This window comes from Pelophylax lessonae (genome assembly GCF_965119305.1).
Source record: "Pelophylax lessonae genome assembly, chromosome: 1".
Taxonomy (NCBI): domain Eukaryota; kingdom Metazoa; phylum Chordata; class Amphibia; order Anura; family Ranidae; genus Pelophylax; species Pelophylax lessonae.
Window position 1 is genome coordinate 274846869 of NC_138768.1, and position 19516 is coordinate 274866384.

A 19516-nucleotide genomic window follows, 5' to 3' on the forward strand; every position below is an offset into this window, starting at 1 on the left:
GAAATCTGTTCTGGTAGTGACATTACCTTTTTTGTAGTCTTTGTTTTTTTTTTTTTTTTTTTCCCAGGGCATCTGTTTGGTATTTTTTTCTTTAAAAAAAAAAATGGGGGTTTGTTGGTTGATGTTGTTGTCTCACCTCAAAGTATTGTTGACCACACAGATGTCCCAGGAGGTTAACCTATTAAACACCTGCTGCTGATGCAATCTAACAAATTCCCCCCCTTATTAGGTTTGTTGTGGATATTTGGGCTTGTTGGAATGGATCACAAGGGAGACCCCGACATCAGAGAATCTGTTGGTAACCTCAAGAAGGCCTCTCAAAGCAAATCCCATCACCGATACTCCAAGGTATTTCAAATAAGTTATTAACTAGAAAGCAAATAGGTGGCTGTTAAGTGCACATGCAACTGCTATGACAGATGACATGGATTCATTTTGGTGAAATGCTTTGAGGGCTTTTGGTTAATGTTAGGTACTTTTTTGTTTTGTCACTTTTTGCCTTTAAAAATGCCAACTGTCTGCATTAACAGGAAGAACTTCTAGACATCAAGGAGCTACCACACTCTAGACAGAGACCATCTTGTTTACTTGACAAATATGACAGGTGTGTAGCACTGAATGTGTGCTGAAGTTGATTAGTTTATGGTTTAAAGTTTGACTATAGTTTCTGAAAAATATATGGCTTTGTTTGACAGTGATGGTATTTGGGACCCTGAAAAATGGCATGCGTCTCTTTACCCAAATTCCGGACGCAGCTCTCCTGTTGACTCTTCAAGAAAAGACACAGATGCAGAAAGAGGTTCTCTAAAACGTCGAATAGCAGGTAAAGATCTAGGCTCTCTTGGGCGGCCTTTTGGAAAATTATAAACAGATAAGCAGAGACTTGTCTACTTTTTTGCAGACCCTAGAGAACGAGTAAAGGAAGATGACCTTGATGTGGTCCTCAGTCCCCAACGGCGGAGCTTTGGGGGTGGTTGTCATGTTACTGCAGCTGTCGGTTCACGTCGATCTGGGAGTCCCCTGGACAACAAGGAAAATGAAAGCTTGCGACTTATTGGTGGGCGAAGAATTGGCAGTGGCAGAATCATAGCTGCTAGAGGGTTTGAACGAGATCTGCGAGGAGAAAAAGATCTACGAGAACCTCGCGAGACAAGAGAAAAGGAGTACAAAGAGAAACGTTTCAGGGTAAGACTCATTGATTTGTAGTTTTTCTTGCTAAAAGGACCAGTTCAAGCTAAGGCAATATTTGAGGTACTGGTAGGCTTACACTTTTTTTTTTTTTTTTCTCGGTGACTCTGCAGATGTTTCTGCTAGCCTGGCTTTTGTGTTGCCACCACTATGTTACATTCTCTTTCTCTTTAAAAAAATATATACAGGAAGTGTGGGACTGCTGTGTAAAATGTATGCAGGACTGAGCACTCATGTTCATATAACTTAAAGGAGGGATAAAGGAAACAATTATTTATAATCTCCAGCACATGCCAAAAACTGAAGGTTTCATTTTTGTTTGAACTGACCACTAAAACAAACCTGTGGAAAATCTCCTACTCTAAATAGTGGGCATCTGGTGGTGCCCCCCCAAGAATGCAATTTGCTAGAAACCCTGTCATGGATGCTGCAAATAGTATGTTTTATCAGATGTAGCATACGGGTTCCTTTAATTCTTATAGTAAATGTTGTTTGTTTATGGGATGTCTTTGTGTGTGTATGTATGTATGCCCCCACAGGAATTGTTAGACATATAAGGAAGTGCAGCGCTAAATATAAAGTGAATACATACAACTGTGCTGAAAGAAGAGAAAAATGAATACAATATCACAAAAAGTGAGTCCTTAATTCATATAACATGGTGAAAAAATGCTAAAAACCACAAAGTGAAGCCGACGTGTTCTGGTGACATGAAAAAAACCCAGCACCAACGTGAAAAAAACAAATGTGCTCACCAGAAGATATGGACCCAGATACCTTACAGTAGATGGGTCAAACAGGCCAGAAAATCCTCACAATGGCTCGATCATGTATGGTGGTTGATCGAATAAACCTGTAGGATTCTGGATTATGTTGTCTTGGTTAGGGGTGCACCGATCCGACTTTCTAGTACCGATACCTGGCTTTGTGTATCTGCCGATACCAATCCGGAACTATTTTGTTATTACAATTGTGCATTCAAAATCTAAAATATGTTATCAAACTCAAAATTAAAAAGACTAAAATGTAGCCACAAGAAAAAGTTTATTGCTTGAACATACAATAGCAATCAAACCGTAAACATGTAAAAAATATAGTGCAAAGTGTGTGTGTGTGTGTGTGTGTGTGTGTGTAAGGGTACTTGCAGGGATTTGCTTGTAGGCACTGTCTGTGGCTGAGCCCGGGAAGCATGCGGCTGCAGTACAGAGCAAAGCCACTGCTTCCTGTGTATGGCTCCTCGATCCACAAGGCGGAGTGCATCTGATATCACTCCGCCTGTGAGCCGGTCCTATACAGGAAGTAGCGGCTCCGTGCAAGTGACGGCTGAGCCGGTATTTAGCAGATACCGCGTTAGGTTCTGCTGTAACGAACCTGGATCAGCCCGTGGATCTGTAAATTTTACTGCTCCAGCTATTTTGGCAGTATTGAGGCCGATATCCGATCCTAATATCTGATCGGTGCACCCCTAGTCTTGGTAATGGTGAGCTTTTGCATTAGTATGCAGGAATTGTGGTCTTCCTCCTTCATGAAAGTGGTGTCCAAATACTTTTTTCAATCTTGGTACTGTACTGAAGTTGAGTCAATGGTTTCAGACCAGTTTAAAGACTTCAACTATGGGAAAATGTCCTCATCCATGGCTATGTTTTGCAGATCACTTCAGAAATTTCTGAAGTGATCTACAAAATGTAGCCATGGATGAGGACATTTCCCATAGTTGAAGTCTTTAATTTGGTCTGAAACCATTGACTCAACTGACTTTACTTCATTACCAAGATTGGGGAAAAGTATTTGGGTACCACTTTCATGTAAGAGGAAGACCACAATTCCTGCATACTAATGCAAAAGCTCACCATTACCAAGACAACATAATCCAGAATACTTTGGGTGTATTCGATCAACCACCATCCATGATCGCGCCATTCTCCCTTGTGAGGATTTTCTGGCCTGTTTGACCCATCTACTGTAAGGTATCTGGGTTCATATCTTCTGGTGAGCGCTTTTTTACATTGGTGCTGGGTTTTTAATCAAGTCTGGACACCAGAACACTTCACTTTGTGGTTTTCAGCACTTGTTCACAATTTTATATGAATTATGGACTCCCCTTTTTGTGTGGACCCCCCCCAATCGGGTATATGTATTCACTTTATATTTAGCGCTACACTTCCTCTTTGTATGTTATTTGTGGACAACCTTATGTCAATTGTAGTGCTGGCAGCTTTGTAGGTTAGCGCGTTGTATTTCCACATATATATTTAATAAAAAAAAGTCTGCAGTCCTAGATTTCTAATGCGCACTTTTTTTTTTTTTTTTTTGGCCTTTGTGTTTCTTGCATTAGAGAGAATATGGTGATAGCAAGAGAGTATTTGGTGAGCGCAAGAGGAATGATTCCTATACTGAAGAGGAGCCCGAATGGTTTTCTGGTGGTCCTACTAGCCAGTCTGAAACAATAGAGCTCACTGGCTTTGACGAGAAAATTCTGGAAGAAGATCAGAAGGGAAGAAAAAGGACACGCAAAAGAACCTCATCTGTGAAGGAAGGCAAGTAGTGTCTTTTTTCTGCTGCCACAGATGCCGGTATAATGTTCTGTGCGAGGCTCATTATTGTGGCTGCATCAGTTTCTTTGCTTTTGCAGTTAACCTGAGAATTTCTGAGAATCTGGGATGGTTTAACTTTTCAGGCAGCATGTCGGGAACTAGATTTAAATGTCCCTTAACAGGGAACGAACGCTAGAAATATCACATACTGGGAGCGAACTTGCAAACCTTGTACATAGACACCATAACCAGAAAACTCAAGGGGAGGGGGTTGTGTTTAGTAAAATCAACTGTTTTTTTGTGTCCATCTGTTGCTGCTGTTGGGGGGGGGTTTTTTTTTTTTTTTTTTTTAACCAGTTTGCCCACATTTTTGTAATGTTTTTTTTGTTGAATTGTAATATCTATCTTTAGGTTTATCTGCTTGACTTGGTATCCATTCTGCCACTGAGGGTGGACCAGGAGCTTTTCGGTATTCTGGGGTTGGGCTTTCTGTAGCTGTCAAGAGGTTGGCTAGCAAAGACTTATATTTTAGGGGCAAGCCAAGGTTTCTCTGGGGAAATTGGAGGTCCAATGGGGTCTCATTGAAGGATGGCAGTTGATGGAATCTCACCCCCACCCCTTAGGTTTTATTGAACACCTCTGTGGAAAAGGGTGCCCAGAGTGGTTCTCCCCTCCAGCTCAACAAAAGTTCAGGTGTCTCACCTACTTGTGTCGACCTGGGTCTTTATAGCCCTACACTCAATGCTTTAAAATAGTAGCATTAGAAGAATTTTAAATAGATGCTCATCAAACCGGATGTGAGACCATTCTGTTCCCAGGGAGCCAAGCGATGTAGAGGGGATGGGCTTCATGTGCAGCCACTGAGTATTTTTTACAATGTGAGCTTAAATGAGGGGACAGTTGTTCGCAAGACTACTTGTTAATCTGGTTTGGGAAAACTTTCCAAAAGTTAAAAGGATTCTCAGCTCCTTTACAGATTTTTAACAGGGACAACTGCTATGTACTTTGGACTCTCTGGTTTTTAAACTTCCCTTGAAACATCGTCCTCAAGAGTCTGAGGCAGGCCATAGATGCAATTTTGATCATCTCTCTATTTGTGTGTTGATGGGGCAATCCTTCCCTCAGAGCTTGTGTTCATGGTGGGGGGGTGGCACAGGGGAACCCTTTGTGCCAAAAGAACATTGATTGCTACCCGCTATAGCCGCTGGCAAGAATGGCATGTCAAAATCTGACATGCTGGTTTATACCCAAGTCAGTCGATGAATCGACTAGGGTACAAAGTCTGACCATAGATGGTTTGAATCTTGGCTGGTCCCTGCAGAACCAGCCAAAATATGAACCATCCCTTTTTAGTTTCAGAATGGTGTTGGAAGGTTAGGGAGTTTGCAGAATCTGAGCTATTCCTAGAAGTTTAGGGTATACCCCATCTGTTTTTCATTCTGAGACAGTTGAGTCCCTTACCATGTTTGGTTACAAGGTGCATTTGTAATGGGCCCTGGGTAGTCCAGTGTTGGAAAGCTTTTCTGTCTAGGCTTGGAGGGAATCAGGAATTTGGCAACAAAACTCACTCCTGCCCATCCTGGACATCTGTGGCATGTCATACTAGGTCTCAAATGTTCAATGTATTGGCAGTCTTATTGAAGGGGGGGGGGGGCAGAGCAGTCTCCTATGTGACTTGTGTGTTATAGAGCAATATGCCTAGTTTTTAGCTCGCTAGAGTTTCCTTAGCAGCCACTCTAACATAGCCAATTCAAAGCATTTGATTGTAATAAGTCCTCATGTTTCCTAACTGGTAAGCCCATGCTTCTGTTGGTTTTGCTTCTAATTGAAACTCCATATAAGATGCTGGGCTTTTATGACCCTATAAAATCGACAAATGTAAAGGTCAAGGAATTTGAAATCTTGGTTGGTAGCCGTTAGCTCATTTATGTCAGGAGGCAATTACAAGATTTTGCATTTGGGTCCCGGACCTAAGACCCTTCAGTTCTAACTCCCCTGTGTAGTGAATTTTCCTTCTGCTGGCCAGGAGATGTAAAGACATACAGCACTTAAGCTTCATGAGGATACATCTGATTTATTTCATTTTGGCTCACATATTTATGGGACATTTGAGAGGGAAAAAACCAGTTCAAACTAGTGTACAATCCATGGGTCAGTTTAACAATAGAATATATCTACTAAAACAATACATGAAAAGGCTTTTGTTTTCCCTAACATGTTGCTGTAAATGTGGGGTGTAGTGTGTCTGAAATTGCGTTTTGTGGAAGAGCCGTTCCGTCTCTGCTCAGCTGTCTGATGTGTTAATATGTAATTAATTGTCATTGTGTTCAGGTGTTGTCTGTAATCCATATGCAAAAGTTTAAGTGTCCAGGATGAATGAGATGTGTTAAACATGTAATTGCAAGGGACCACATTCCATTGGAAAGTGGGCACTAGCTGAAATGTATCATGAAATTTAATATTTCATTAAGGCACATTGATACACTTTCAGTAGCAACATCTAATATTTACAACTATACTATAAGGTGACCTTTTTTTACAATTCAAATATAACGTTACTTAAAGGACTGTTTTGACTTCATCTCAGTCTTGGTTAGCATGTCGTCTACTTTTCTGGACTGTCGGATTAATTTTATGGCCTTTTTTTCTCAGGAATTGAATGTAATGGTGGGATCTTGGAGGAAGAAGCAGTTCCTATTCAAAGAGAAACAGCTGACCAGGAAGTGCCTCGAGAGGCTGTTCTCCCAGAACCAGCTCCAGGGGAGTTTGACTTCAATGAGTTCTTTAACCTGGACAAGTCTGTCCCTGGCTTGGCATCAGTAAGTGCTGTGGTGTAATGCTCACATTTGTATCTCTAAAAGCACCAAATCTTTGGGTATTTAAAGCCTCATGTTGTCTTGGCATGCAATCTGTAAAGCTCTTCTAAGTATTGCCTATAATTTTATTCTTTTACACTGGTGGTGGGTAGTCACCGTTTTGCATGCAGAGGGTGTCTGACTTTTTTTACCTGGCTTGATATATCACTGTGAAACAGACAGAACGGCTCTTTTTACCTGCTGAATTGTTTAAATCCATTCTGGACTGTTTTTTATATAGGATGTTTGACTGTTTATATGCAATATCTCTGCCCTAATTTTAGCGGGGTACCATTTGTGAATCTATAGGCTGTCTTGTTTAGTTGGCTGAATTGGCGTAAGCTGGCGGGTTTGGCTCATGGTTTGAATTCAGAATTCCTTGGTGGCTGAGTGCTATTTTGAATTTGGTAGTCCATATCTTAAATGTTATTCAGCTTAATTGGTTCTGTGTTGCTATTGTGGTTTATCATACAAATTGCTTTCATGTGAAGTATTCTGTTGAGTGGTGGGGCATTTAAAACCTAAATACTGGACTTCGGGTTCAAAGCTGGCATTCCAAAGCCACAAAGTGGTACCTTCACATACAAGTAAGTAACACCATTGCAGCAAATGTCCCACTCTCTACATGATCAATCACTTAATCTGTATACATGTTCTTTTCCTTCAGATGATTGAGGATGTACTAGGGGAACGATCAATGACTGCCAGCAGATTTAGCAGATGGTTCTCCAGTAACAGTTATTCTGGGAGTCGATCCAGCAGCCTGAGGTCAACCCCTCATGAGGAACTGGAAAGGCTAGCAGGTTAAACTGCTTCTCATATTTTGTCTGTGTTCTTCTAGTCTTTTGATGTTTAGTCTTCAAGCTTACTGGGACCTGACCTATATTTTGATCTTTTTTGTAACCATAAACACACAGCGCTAAAGTGCATAGATCAAAAAAATTAAACCTTAAGTGAAATTCCAAATACTGTGCCTTACTAGTGAGTAGGTGCAAAAATGTCAACAATAGTGAATAGATATGCACTCCCAGTGCTATTAAATAGGTGGCTATAAACTAGATAACCACCTATTTAATAGCATTGGGAGTGCATAATGTATTCACTAAACTTTTTTTTTTTTTTTTTTTTTTTGCACCTACTCACAAGTAGTAAGGCACAGTATTTGGAATTTCACTTGATTTAAGGTTTAATTTTTTTGATCTATGCATTGTCTTTAGCGCTGCATTTCTTTTGTTACAATCTTTCACTGAGTGGTGAGCAGCAGCATTGTTTTTTGATTTATTTTTTGCCTAAGCGCAGGGTGGACTCTGCATTCAGAGTCATTTTTTTTTTCCACAATATATTTTGATCTTGGTCAGTTGATTTGAAGCCCCAAATGGGGTAATGCTCAGGTGCCAGTGAAGCAAGCACTTGAGCTTTTAAGAAATCAAAGTCCTAATTGGGTTTGTGTAAGAATATTCGTTTTTTTAAAGTGGTAGTAAATGCCACTTGCTCACTTCTACCTAGAAGTAAGCTTATAATAAAGCTTACCTGTAGGTACAAGGAATATCTCCTAAACGTGCTTGGTTCAGGAGATATTCTCTTTCTGCAGCTAGTGATTTTTCACCAGTGCACGCACTCTGCAGAGATGGCATGACATTCCTTCAGAGTGTTTTGCCATTGCTGCTTTGCACAAGAGTGTTATGGTGGCTCGGCCATTCACACAGCTGGCGCCCACGAACCCAGAACAATGACTGGGTGCAGATGGGAGTGCTTAACAGTAACAGAACTTTGTAGTTTAGAAACACTTATCCATGAGGCTCTATTTTTATGGTTTCTCATGCAGCTGAAGTCTTATGTTCATACCAGGGTAAAACAAGTACTTTAACAAGCATGTGCCAATTGCCTGCAAGCCTGGCTGTGCAGCTAAGCAAGCTGAGAGCACTTGCAGGCTAAATGTTAAAACACTGCAGATTAAGTACTTTGGGATTAAAAGATTGACTGCGTTGTTGGAGGTTCCTGGGCTTGCCTTCTGTTAGTGGCAGGGAGTGGTGGTGGTTGGGGAAAAGGTTTCACCAGAAGGGAGTTCTCATGTGCGAAGAGTGGCCTTAAATGGGAATGGTTGGTAGAATTTCATCCTGTTCCGGTTGTAAAAAAACTGAATTTTTCTGGTTTACCTGTGAGTAAATCAAAGGGCAGGACCTGTTCATATCCCTAGCTACATAGTATCCATTACAGTAGGGTTTTGCTGCCACCCTTGGGTAATTGAATACTGGCAAGACAGGCAGTCCCCCTCCCAGCTAGGCAAAGTTTTATTCCATTGTAGAAAGCCAAACGTCACAAACTCAATGTTTTATCTTGCATCTCAAGATACAATTCATGTCCATTATAATGGGAACATCACAAAACACTGAATAAGCAAAGGTAGTTTCCTCAGTGACTCAAACATCGCTTCACAAAACTTTTTACGCATGAACTGAAGACCAGCTAGTAGCTTTGCTATCCCCCGTTTTGAGGCTTGGGACATATGCTAGTAACACCAGGGTTGAGTTACTAAAACCAGAGGGTGAAAAATCTGGTGCAGATGTGCATGGTAGCCATCTGCTTCTAATTTCAGCTTGTTAAAATAAGCTTTGAATAAATCTGGAAGCCGACTGGTTTCTATGCAGAGCTGATCCAGATTTTGCACTCCAGTTTTAGTAAATCGACCCCATAGTGTCCTGGTTGAAATGGAACAAAAACTGCCTTGGTAACGGAGGCTATAAATCTATCTTGTCATGGAGGAACACCAGCAGTGTTTCTGTGGGTCCATCTGGTAAGAACAGCTAATTCATAAACTCTGAGCCAAAGTAATGCAACCAGAAAAATAACCTTGTCTGAAGGACTAGGGGGGCTATCCTTGAAATTAGTTTACATGAAGCCATAGTCTTACCAGTGAAATGGCACGCATGACAAATTCTTGCTCCAGGAAATGTGAAGAGATTTGATGTCTCGAAGAGTAATACCAAGCAAAAATCTGACCACTTATTTCACTTAAGGCCAGTCCCTGATCGACTCCAGATTATAGAAATACCAGAATGTGGCCCACAACATACAAGGAAGAAGTCCCTGAGCCTTTCAAAGTCTTTGAAGTCCTGTGATAAATGTTCCTTGAAGCTGCCTTTTTAAAATGAAGAATCAGATTTACCTCTCAAGACCCCAGATTTACTAGCCATGCCACCAACTGTAAGGATGGAAGATCAGACTTGCGACAGGAGGTACGGTCATCCGGGAGGGGTCCATGATTAGTCCACCCATGCTAGTGTTCTGGGCCAGGTTCAAACTATAATCGACACCAAAATATACTAGGTGTAACTGATGGCTCTTGTTCACACTCTTACCCCTTTGATGTGGATCTCCTTAGGAAGGTCAGAAAAGCCTCATCCAAAGTAATCCTGAACTGGTGTCACTGAAGATGTATCACTCCCCTTGGGGTGCCCCTTTACTGCCAACACTTTCCTTGATCACTTCTAGTGTATGAGGAAATCAATCAGCAATGTGAACTGAAGCCGAAGTTTCTAACCAACAAGATGGCTGCCGCGTCCCAATGCACAATGACGTCACCAGTCTCAACTCACTCGTTTCGTCATCACGGCCGACATCAGGGGCGACCTTCCAATCTGACAAAGCAGAAGTTGGAAAGGCATAAATTGTGGAAAAACCCCATGGTCACCAGAGCTTTATAGCAAGTGCTTGGGAAGTCTCTGGTCCTGGGTATGAATCTGTCCAGCTTTACATTGAGCCTGAATGCCAGGAGATCATATCGCCTGTCCATCTGAGTTTTGTGGTTCCCCAGAAGAAGTTTTCATGTATTTTACTCAAACCTGTTTACGGTTCTGAAACCAATGGCAATGTCCTACCCCATCCTTGACGACATTCAAGTTTCTTGAGCTGCAGATGTTCTGGATGGAATCTGTGGTCATTGTCTCCTCCCAGCAAGGTGACTTTCTGGCATCTGTGGATGTGAAGAATGCTTAACTGCACATACCAGTATTTTCACATCAGATTCCTGCAGCTTGTGGATTTTCAATTTGTGGCTCTACCGTTCCTCGATCTGCAGCTGACTGTCCCGACTATGCACAACAGCCTGGTGGGCTGGGGTGAAGTTCTGAAGTTCTGAACAATCTCTCAATTCAGAGGACTTGGTAACTGCAGGAGGGGTTGCTGCCATTCAACATCTTGAATGTGATATTTCTTGCCCCGCTCAGTGCAGCTGGAAGGCCTCTGTAAGGGTTAAGTCAGACGACGCCAGTGGGGTCAGAAGGAAGCGGACCTCCTGTCTTGATGGAACTTCATGTCCATGGCCCTGTCTGATACACATTCTGCCTTTTGGAGCTAATGACTCTAGGGAGTGTGTTTTTTTTTTTTTTTTTTTTTTTTTTTTTTTTTTTTTTTTTTTTGGGTTTTTTCACCCAGAGGTGTTTGAGGAGCTCTACAGAAACTGAGGAACCCCAGATGTTCTCCTGGCATCCAGGTTCATATCCAAAACTTGGGGCACCCTGAGTACATTGCAGCGGATGCTCCCTCTGATCAGTTTTTTCCTAACTTCCTTCACTTGCAGCTTCTACCTCACATGCTTCACAGGATTTGAGTGGAAGACGTTCTGTTGCCGTGGAGAACATCTTAATAGGATGTCATGAACTTTTTGGCAGACGGTTTATGGACCCTTCTGCAGTGACCCAATCCTTCATCCTTTTATAGTCCCCGTATGTCTTTAATGACCTGGCTGTGGTTGCCAGGGTCCTGAGACAGAGTTGTCACTTTGCCATTCACACCTTCTTTAAAGGCTAGGAAGACAGCTTCAGAAAAATTTACCAAATGACCTGGAAGTTTTTAACTGGTGTGAGGCTGGAGGACTGCATCCATGTAAACATCATGGGATGCATCCTGGTACTTTCCCCAATCTGGAGCTGGAGGCTGTGGTTATGATAGGTGATTAGTTCTTGGTGACTTTCAGAGATCTATTGTTTTGCATGCCTTTTGTACAAAGAATCCTTATGCCACCAGTTAAAGGGAAGTTCTGCTCTTCCTCTGACAACCTGTGCTGGTTTGTTTTGGGGGTCCGTTGGCTTGTTGCCCTCTCCTCCTACTTGGCACTATGGTAATGGCTATGAGGATAGCCTTTGTCCTGAGATGTATAAATTAAGAAAATTGGGATTTCTAGTTTTCCTCTAAAGTCTCTGGTGTATATCACATGACCCAGGGATCTCGCCTCCCCATTTTTGCTCTTTGCTTATTTAAAAAAAAAAAAAAACGGACAGGTGGAAAGTGCAAGAACTTGGGGAAAAACGAATAACGAAGAGGGAGATGTAATAAGGGGTAGAGCTGCCCATTGAGACCACCAACATGAAGGTGTGTGTGTGTGTGTGTGTGTGTGTGTGTGTTTTTTAAACTTGAGAGGTCTCAGTATGACCAAATTTTAGGTTTATCCAATGTTTAATCCAAGTCTTGCCATTAGCACTTTATTACAGAAAGTATGCATTTTAAGGGCTGTGGACTCAAATTATTTTTTCTTTGCTATAGGCTTGGAACAAGTTATTCCCTCTCTTGGGCAGAACTCTGGAAATTATTTTGCTCCTATTCAGTTTGAAGAAAATGCTGACAAAGTTGATATATTAGAGATGTTCCAGAAAGCCAAATTGGATATAAAGCCTTTGTTGTCAAACCTTACTGCAAACAAGGAAAGGTTACGGGAAAGCAGTAAGTGGGGTGTGTTTGTGTTTTTTTTTTTTTTTTTGTCCCCCCCCCCCCCCCCCCCCCAAGGTTGGTGGTGGTAAGAGCGTTGTCTAGTTTTACTTGGTGTTCCCAAAATTTTCAATGACTGTTTGTTTTTTAAATGCACACTTTAGGGCTGCAACCGACCATTTTCTTAATCGATTAGCTGGCAGATTGTTTTGATCGGATAACCTTAAGCGTGGTGTAACTTAATTAAACACTTCAATACAGGGCACTTTCACCCCCTTCCTGCCCAGACCATTTTTCAGCTTTCAGCGCTCACGCTTTGAATGATTACTTAGTCATGCAACGCTGTACCCAATCAAATTTTTTTTTTTTTTTTTTTTTTTCACACAAATGGAGCTTTCTTTTGGCGGTATTTAATCAACACTGGGGTTTTTATTTTTTGCGATTCAAGTGAAAAAAGAGAATTTTGAAAAAGGGGGGGGAGATTTCTATTACAGAAATTACCTAGTTGAAACATTTTATATCGTCCATCGACAAACGCAGCCTCATCTGTGAGCTGAGTGGTTTATGCTGCCACCTGCAGGAGTAGTCTAGGCAGTACGCTAGTACAAAACTTTTAACATATACATGCCCACGGGGCTGTCCCTCCAGGCATAACCACCCCCCCAACTACCACAGCCCAGCACATCAGTTTGTTTCTGCCTAGAGAAAGGAGTAGGACTTGGGTTTCTTGCTGGGACTCGTCTGTTTTTTTTATTTTATTTTTTTTTTTATTTGTTTACTCACTTGCTAGCTAGTTAGTTGATAGTTCAGGGAAGTATTTTCCTGATGATCTGCAAGCAGCGATGCTGACTGGATAATCTAGATCCTTATGGCCCCCCCCAGTCTGGCATACGAGCGTGAGCAGGTTATAGTCCTGACCTAGGCCTAGCCACAATGGTGCCCCTTTTCCGGATAGGGATGAGCCTACGAGCGGATGCTTCGATGGGACGCGACGACCTGGACCACCCTGGGTCGCAGAGTACCCCCTCGGCTGGCAGCACCCCCAACTTCAGGTGGGAGGCAGTCTGCCAAGAGCGAAGACCACCGAGCCATGGTATGGTGAGTAAATGTGACCCTTTTGGCCTTGGGGGATGTGGGCCCTCTCCCAGGGATGAGATTTGTGCCTCCCAAAAGATCCCCCCCCCCCCCCCCTGGCATGCCCGGTCTGTGTCCTACCCTCCCCCCTTCCCTGTCCCTGCGGTGGTGGTGTCTGGAGCGCCTGGTGCCCGGGGGGGGGGGGGGGTGTGACATGGTACCTTGGGCTTGCTGGTTAGTCCATGTTGTTCCTGAGGCCCTCATGTGTCGGTCCTTGGCCATCTTAAATGAGGTCATTGTATTTTTTTTTTCCCCATAGACTTGTATGGGGCAGCCATTTTCCCTGTAGCTTTCTAATGTGTATGAGTGGAGCCTGGAATTTGATAGCACTTCCTTTTGGGACCATCATCCGCATACTCCAGTGTGGGGACAGCTGTAGAAACCCGGGGTGACTCTTGGGTCAAAGAGTGAGGTGAGAGGCCACTCAACCTGGTGGTGGGTGTGTCTACACGGCCACGGGAGGTGTATATCGCAAGCTTTCTCATGGGATCTATATGATGGACTTTGTCAAATTTTATTTGCACAATATGTATTTTGTACTTTACAAGGACTTTAAAGCATAGTTATTGTAGGAATGGCGATTAATGCATTGTTATAGTATTTGGGTTTTATACACCCATTTTTTTTTTTTTCTGGCGCAGCAATGTTGGATTATATTGAGTTCTATATTGTGAGGAGTGAACACATTTGGTGTGTGCAGCCAGATTGTGATTTACTATTTTTTTACTATTCATTCACATTGAATTATACACTATATTGTGCAAAAAAGTAAATCAGCGCAATTAAATATAAAGTGGTGTAGTGTTAAGACCCAATAATTTGGGGCACATAAAGAAAATTACAGCAGCTATATAAAACCTCCTTCACTAACGGGAGAAATGAACTAAAAAATGTTATGTATACAGCGCTATATAAAATCAAATAAAGTGACAATGTGAATCGTATAAATCAATAAACTCGCTTAAAGTGCAATATACCTCTTAAGTGCAATAAATGTCCATAAGGTGCATTCAAAGTAAAGTGCATAAGAGTCCACTAAAATATAAATATAACCGTGGATTAAAATTCAATAAAGTGCTTGATGTTTCATATAAAAGTGCAAGTGACACCACCACCTTTTAGCCACCAGATGGCCTCTCGCCTCACTGAAGCATTAAACCAGCATTGAATCCTCAATATGACCAGTATAAGAAATGCCACTTCCTGAATCGATCTCGCTGAAGCATTGAATCCTCAATATGACCACTTGCTGAATCGATCTCTCACCATCCCATGGACATGATATGTGAATAAAGATAATGAGGCATCTAAGTGTACACTGCTATTATCCTTTAATTGATTCACATTCAAAGTAGAATTGCACTCGCATGAATCGGCACAATGGGCTTGTGCGGACCGTACACGCCAAAAACAGTAGCTTGTCGGGAGCCGTGCTGGTGGGTCGCTGCTCGTCCGTCCAGGTCTCCTCCCCCTATACGTGTGGCGTCTTGCGCTTTCGCGACACTACTTCCTCAGTAGGGGACCCCTAGAGGAATATATATTGCACTTTAAGCGAGTGTATTTATTTATATGATGCACATTGTCACTTTATTTGATTTTTATATAGCGCTGTATACATATCTGTTATACACTATACAGGTCCCTCTCAAAAAATTAGCATATTGTGATAAAGTTCATTATTTTCTGTAATGTACTGAAACATTACTTTCATATATTTTAGATTCATTACACACAACTGAAGTAGTGCAAGCCTTTTATTATTTTAATATTGATGATTTTGGCATACAGCTCATGAAAATCCAAAATTCCTATCTCCAAAAATTAGCATATTTCATCCGACCAATAAAAGTTGTTTTTAATACAAAAAAAGTCAACCTTCAAAAAATTATGTTCAGTTATGCACTCAATACTTGGTCGGGAATCCTTTTGCAGAAATTACTGCTTCAATGCGGCGTGGCATGGAGGCAATCAGCCTGTGGCACTGCTGAGGTTTTATGGAGGCCCAGGATGCTTCGATAGCGGCCTTGAGCTCATCCAGAGTGTTGGGTCTTGCGTCTCTCAACTTTCTCTTCACAACATCCCACAGATTCTCTATGGGGTTCAGGTCAGGAGAGTTGGCAGGCCAATTGAGCACAGTAATACCATGGTCAGTAAACCATTTACCAGTGGTTTTGGCACTGTGAGCAGGTGCCAGGTCGTGCTGAAAAATGAAATCTTCATCTCCATAAAGCTTTTCAGCAGATGGAAGCATGAAGTGCTCCCAAATCTCCTGATAGCTAGCTGCATTGACCCTGCCCTTGATAAAACACAGTGGACCAACACCAGCAGCTGACATGGCACCCCAGACCATCACTGACTGTGGGTACTTGACACTGGACTTCAGGCATTTTGGCATTTCCCTCTCCCCAGTCTTCCTCCAGACTCTGGCACCTTGATTTCCGAATGACATGCAAAATTTGCTTTCATCCAAAAAAAGTACTTTGGACCACTGAGCAACAGTCCAGTGCTGCTTCTCTGTAGCCCAGGTCAGGCGCTTCTGCCGCTGTTTCTTGTTCAAAAGTGGCTTGACCTGGGGAATGCGGCACCTGTAGCCCATTTCCTGCACACGCCTGTACACAGTGGCTCTAGATGCTTCTACTCCAGACTCAGTCCACTGCTTCCGCAGGTCCCCCAAGGTCTTGAAGTCCTTCTCCACAATCTTCCTCAGGGTCTGGTCACCTCTTCTCGTTGTGCAGCGTTTTCTGCCACACTTTTCCTTCCCACAGACTTCCCACTGAGGTGCCTTGATACAGCGCTCTGGGAACAGCCTATTCGTTCAGAAATTTCTTTCTGTGTCTTACCCTCTTGCTTGAGGGTGTCAATGATGGCCTTCTGGACAGCAGTCAGGTTGGCAGTCTTACCCATGATTGCGGTTTTGAGTAATGAACCAGGCTGGGATTTTTTAAAAGCCTCAGGAATCTTTTGCAGGTGTTTAGAGTTAATTAGTTGATTCAGATGATTAGGTTAATAGCTCGTTTAGAGAACCTTTTCATGATATGCTAATTTTTGGAGATAGGAATTTTGGGTTTTCAGGAGCTGTATGCCAAAATCATCAATATTAAAACAATAAAAGGCTTGCACTACTTCAGTTGTGTGTAAATGAATCTAAAATATATGAAAGTCTAATGTTTATCAGTACATTACAGAAAATAATGAACTTTATCACAATATGCTAATTTTTTGAGAGGGACCTGTATATTTTGCGCTGGTAGTTTTTTCACTATTTTTGGTGAAGGGGACCTGTCTTCAGCTGCAGCACGGGACCGTGCATTAGTGGAAGCCCTGATTATTTCACTACGGGGTACTTTTAACCACTTGCCGACCGCCGCACGACTATCTACGTCGGCGGTCAGCCCCTCACAGGCAAACTAACGTAGGGCTACGTTGCTTGCTTGTGAGGGTCTAGCGAGCGCGCGCCGCCGGAGGCGCGCTCCCGCGTGGTCACCACGGACCCCCCCCCCCCCCCCCCCCCCGTGTGTGACCAGCGGACCCGATGTCCGTCGGCGATCGGCGGGGGAGAGGGAGAATGTCAGGCAGCTTGTGTAAACAAGCGACCTGTCATTCTCCTCGCTGTAAAGACACTGATCACATGGATCTACTATGTAGATCCGTTGATCAGTGTCCTTACAGCTCAAGCCACAGCCAGTCACAGTAGAAAGCACGCCCCTAGGGACACACACAGCCCCTCCCAAATAAAGTTAACCCCTTCACTACCAGTGTATTTTTACAGTAACAGTGCATATATATAGCACTGATTACTGTAGAAATGTCACTGGTAACCCCAAAAGTGTCAATGTCAGTCAAGGGTCCGATCTGTCCGCCGCAATGTCGCAGTACTGCAAAAAAAATCGCAGATCGCTGCCATTACGCGTTAAAAAAAACAACAAAAATGACATCTTTCCCTTTGTTAGTAAACTCGATAACTTTTGCGCAAACCAATCAAAATACGCTTTTTGCGATTTTTTTTTTTTTTTTTTTTTTTTTTTTTTTTTTTTTTTTGGGGGGGGGGGGGGGATTTCATATAAAAAAATGTGAAAAATATTGCTATTTTTGCAAAATTGACGCTCTTTTTTTGTTTATAGCGCGTGATCAAATACCACCAAAAGAAAGCTCTGTTTGTGGGAAAAAAAGGACGCCAAAGGTACAGCGTCGCACGACCGCGCAATTGTCCGTTAAAGTCACGCAGTGCCGAATCGCAAAATACCCCCTGGTCGGAATGGGGGTAAAATCTTCCGGGGCTTAAGTGGTTAAAATTGGCTGAGCCCATGCCGGCAGGGATGCGGTGGCTTTTGGCTCTTAGAAATCTCCAAAAGCTGACAGGGTTTTCTCTTGTCTCGACACTTGTCACGATATTGTGAATGACCAATGGCAGTTCGTTAAGCACGTGTTAGTGGTGCCAAAACACTTTAAATGCCGTTACCCTTTTGTTGAAAAGATCTCCAACCATTGGACGGTGCCGTCTAAGGTGGACCATCCGGTTTCCAGATTAATCAAATCTACCCTTGTGCCTGTGGAGGATTCCCTGTTTTTTATGGATCCAGTGGACAGGCAGGTGGAATCCCTTTCCCGCCATTTTCACATGCTGGCGGGTTCCATTTTGAAACCAGTTTTTGTGTCTTACTCTGACGGTGACTGAATGGATTAGGGGTTTGTGGGAGTCTTTGGACCCAGAGACTGTTCCTCTGGAACAGCTGTAACTGTTGGACCAGGTGACAAGGCTCTGGTGTTCCTGTGTGATGCGTCTATGGATGCGGCTCCCCTTGGTGGCCAGGGTTTTGGCCGTGGGCATTGTTTAAGACTCATGGTTTGGTTGAAGAGCTGGTCGGCTGACCAAGCTTCTAAGAAAGCCCTAGCTGATCTTCCCTTTGTGAACGGTTTGGCGACTCATTGGATGAGTTGATCAAGGGCCTGACTGGCGGGAATAGTGCTCTTCCTCAATCATCCAAGGGTAACACACCTCCGTAATAAGCAGGTCCCTCCTTTTTTTGCTCAAACTTTTTTTTTTTTTTTTTCTGTGCCTTCGGGGTGCAAGAAAAAAATAAACCGTTTTAGAACTTCTGGAGGAACTAAGAAGCCTTTGGCAAGCCCAAGGCTGGTCAGTCCAGTGCTGCAGATAAATCCTCTTCTGCATGAAGGGGCGCCCTCACCTGTTAGGGGGGCGTCTGCGCTGCTTTCAGGAACCCTGGACTTCCTTCATTCAGGAAAATTGGGTTCGCAAACTGATTTGCTCTGGGTAAAAGATTGAATTCTGGTCCCGGCCAGGGGACAGGTTCTTTCAGTCAAATCACCACCTGTCTCCCGGGCGTTTGAAGGATCTGCGGCAGGCTTTGCGAGATCTCCTGGCTCGAGGGGTGATTGTGGCGGTTCCTCCGCAGGAACGCTCTCCAGGTTTCTATTCAAACCTGTTCACGGTGCCCAGAAAGGAAGGCAGAGTGCGTCCAATTATGGACCTCAAGGCTCTGAACTGCTTCGTGCAGGTGCAGAAGTTTTGAATGGAGTCCCTTCGGTTGGTGGTTGCATCTTTAAATCTGGGATTTTCTGGCTTCCATCGATCTCAAAGATGCGTATCTCCACATTCCCCATATTCGAGGGACACTAGTGATTCCTCCACTAGAGGAACACCTTCAATTTGTGGCATTGCCCTTTTTGGTCTCGCCTCTGCTTCCAGAGTTTTTACCAAGATCCTAGTCCCTGTGCTGGCCCTATTACATCGGCGAGGTATCGCCATTGTGGGATATCTGAAAGATCTCCTGTTGCGAGCAGTCTCCCATTTGGATCTGCTGGACAGCATCTCCATCACTTCAGACCCTTCAGGGATTTGGTTGGACGATAAATTTTAACATCTGCCCTGACACCGTCCATGCGGTTCTTATCTGGGGCTGATCCTCGTCTCTGCTCTGGCGAGGGTCTTCCTTCCCTTGGACAAGCTTCAGAAGTTGCAAAGAGGTCCGGTTGCTGATGGAGACCGATCAATCAGTCCTCATTGCAGGCTTGCATGAGGGCCTTGGGTCTGATGGTCTCGACCTTCGAAGCAGTCCCGTTTGCTCAGTCTCGCACGAGACA

The 19516-nt window shown here is 43.2% G+C and overlaps 1 protein-coding gene across 1 annotated transcript in view; it reads left to right on the top strand.

Moving 5' to 3' along the window:
* Nucleotides 1-19516, top strand: part of EIF4ENIF1 (eukaryotic translation initiation factor 4E nuclear import factor 1) — an 85029-nt gene that overhangs the window by 8438 nt on the left and 57075 nt on the right. Inside the window, exons 2-9 of the mRNA XM_082252877.1 lie at nt 230-348; nt 531-604; nt 696-823; nt 902-1185; nt 3524-3725; nt 6375-6541; nt 7245-7380; nt 12119-12295. Coding sequence (XP_082109003.1) covers nt 259-348; nt 531-604; nt 696-823; nt 902-1185; nt 3524-3725; nt 6375-6541; nt 7245-7380; nt 12119-12295 — 1258 coding nt within the window. The 5' untranslated portion in view covers nt 230-258. The remainder of the gene's footprint in view (nt 1-229; nt 349-530; nt 605-695; nt 824-901; nt 1186-3523; nt 3726-6374; nt 6542-7244; nt 7381-12118; nt 12296-19516) is intronic.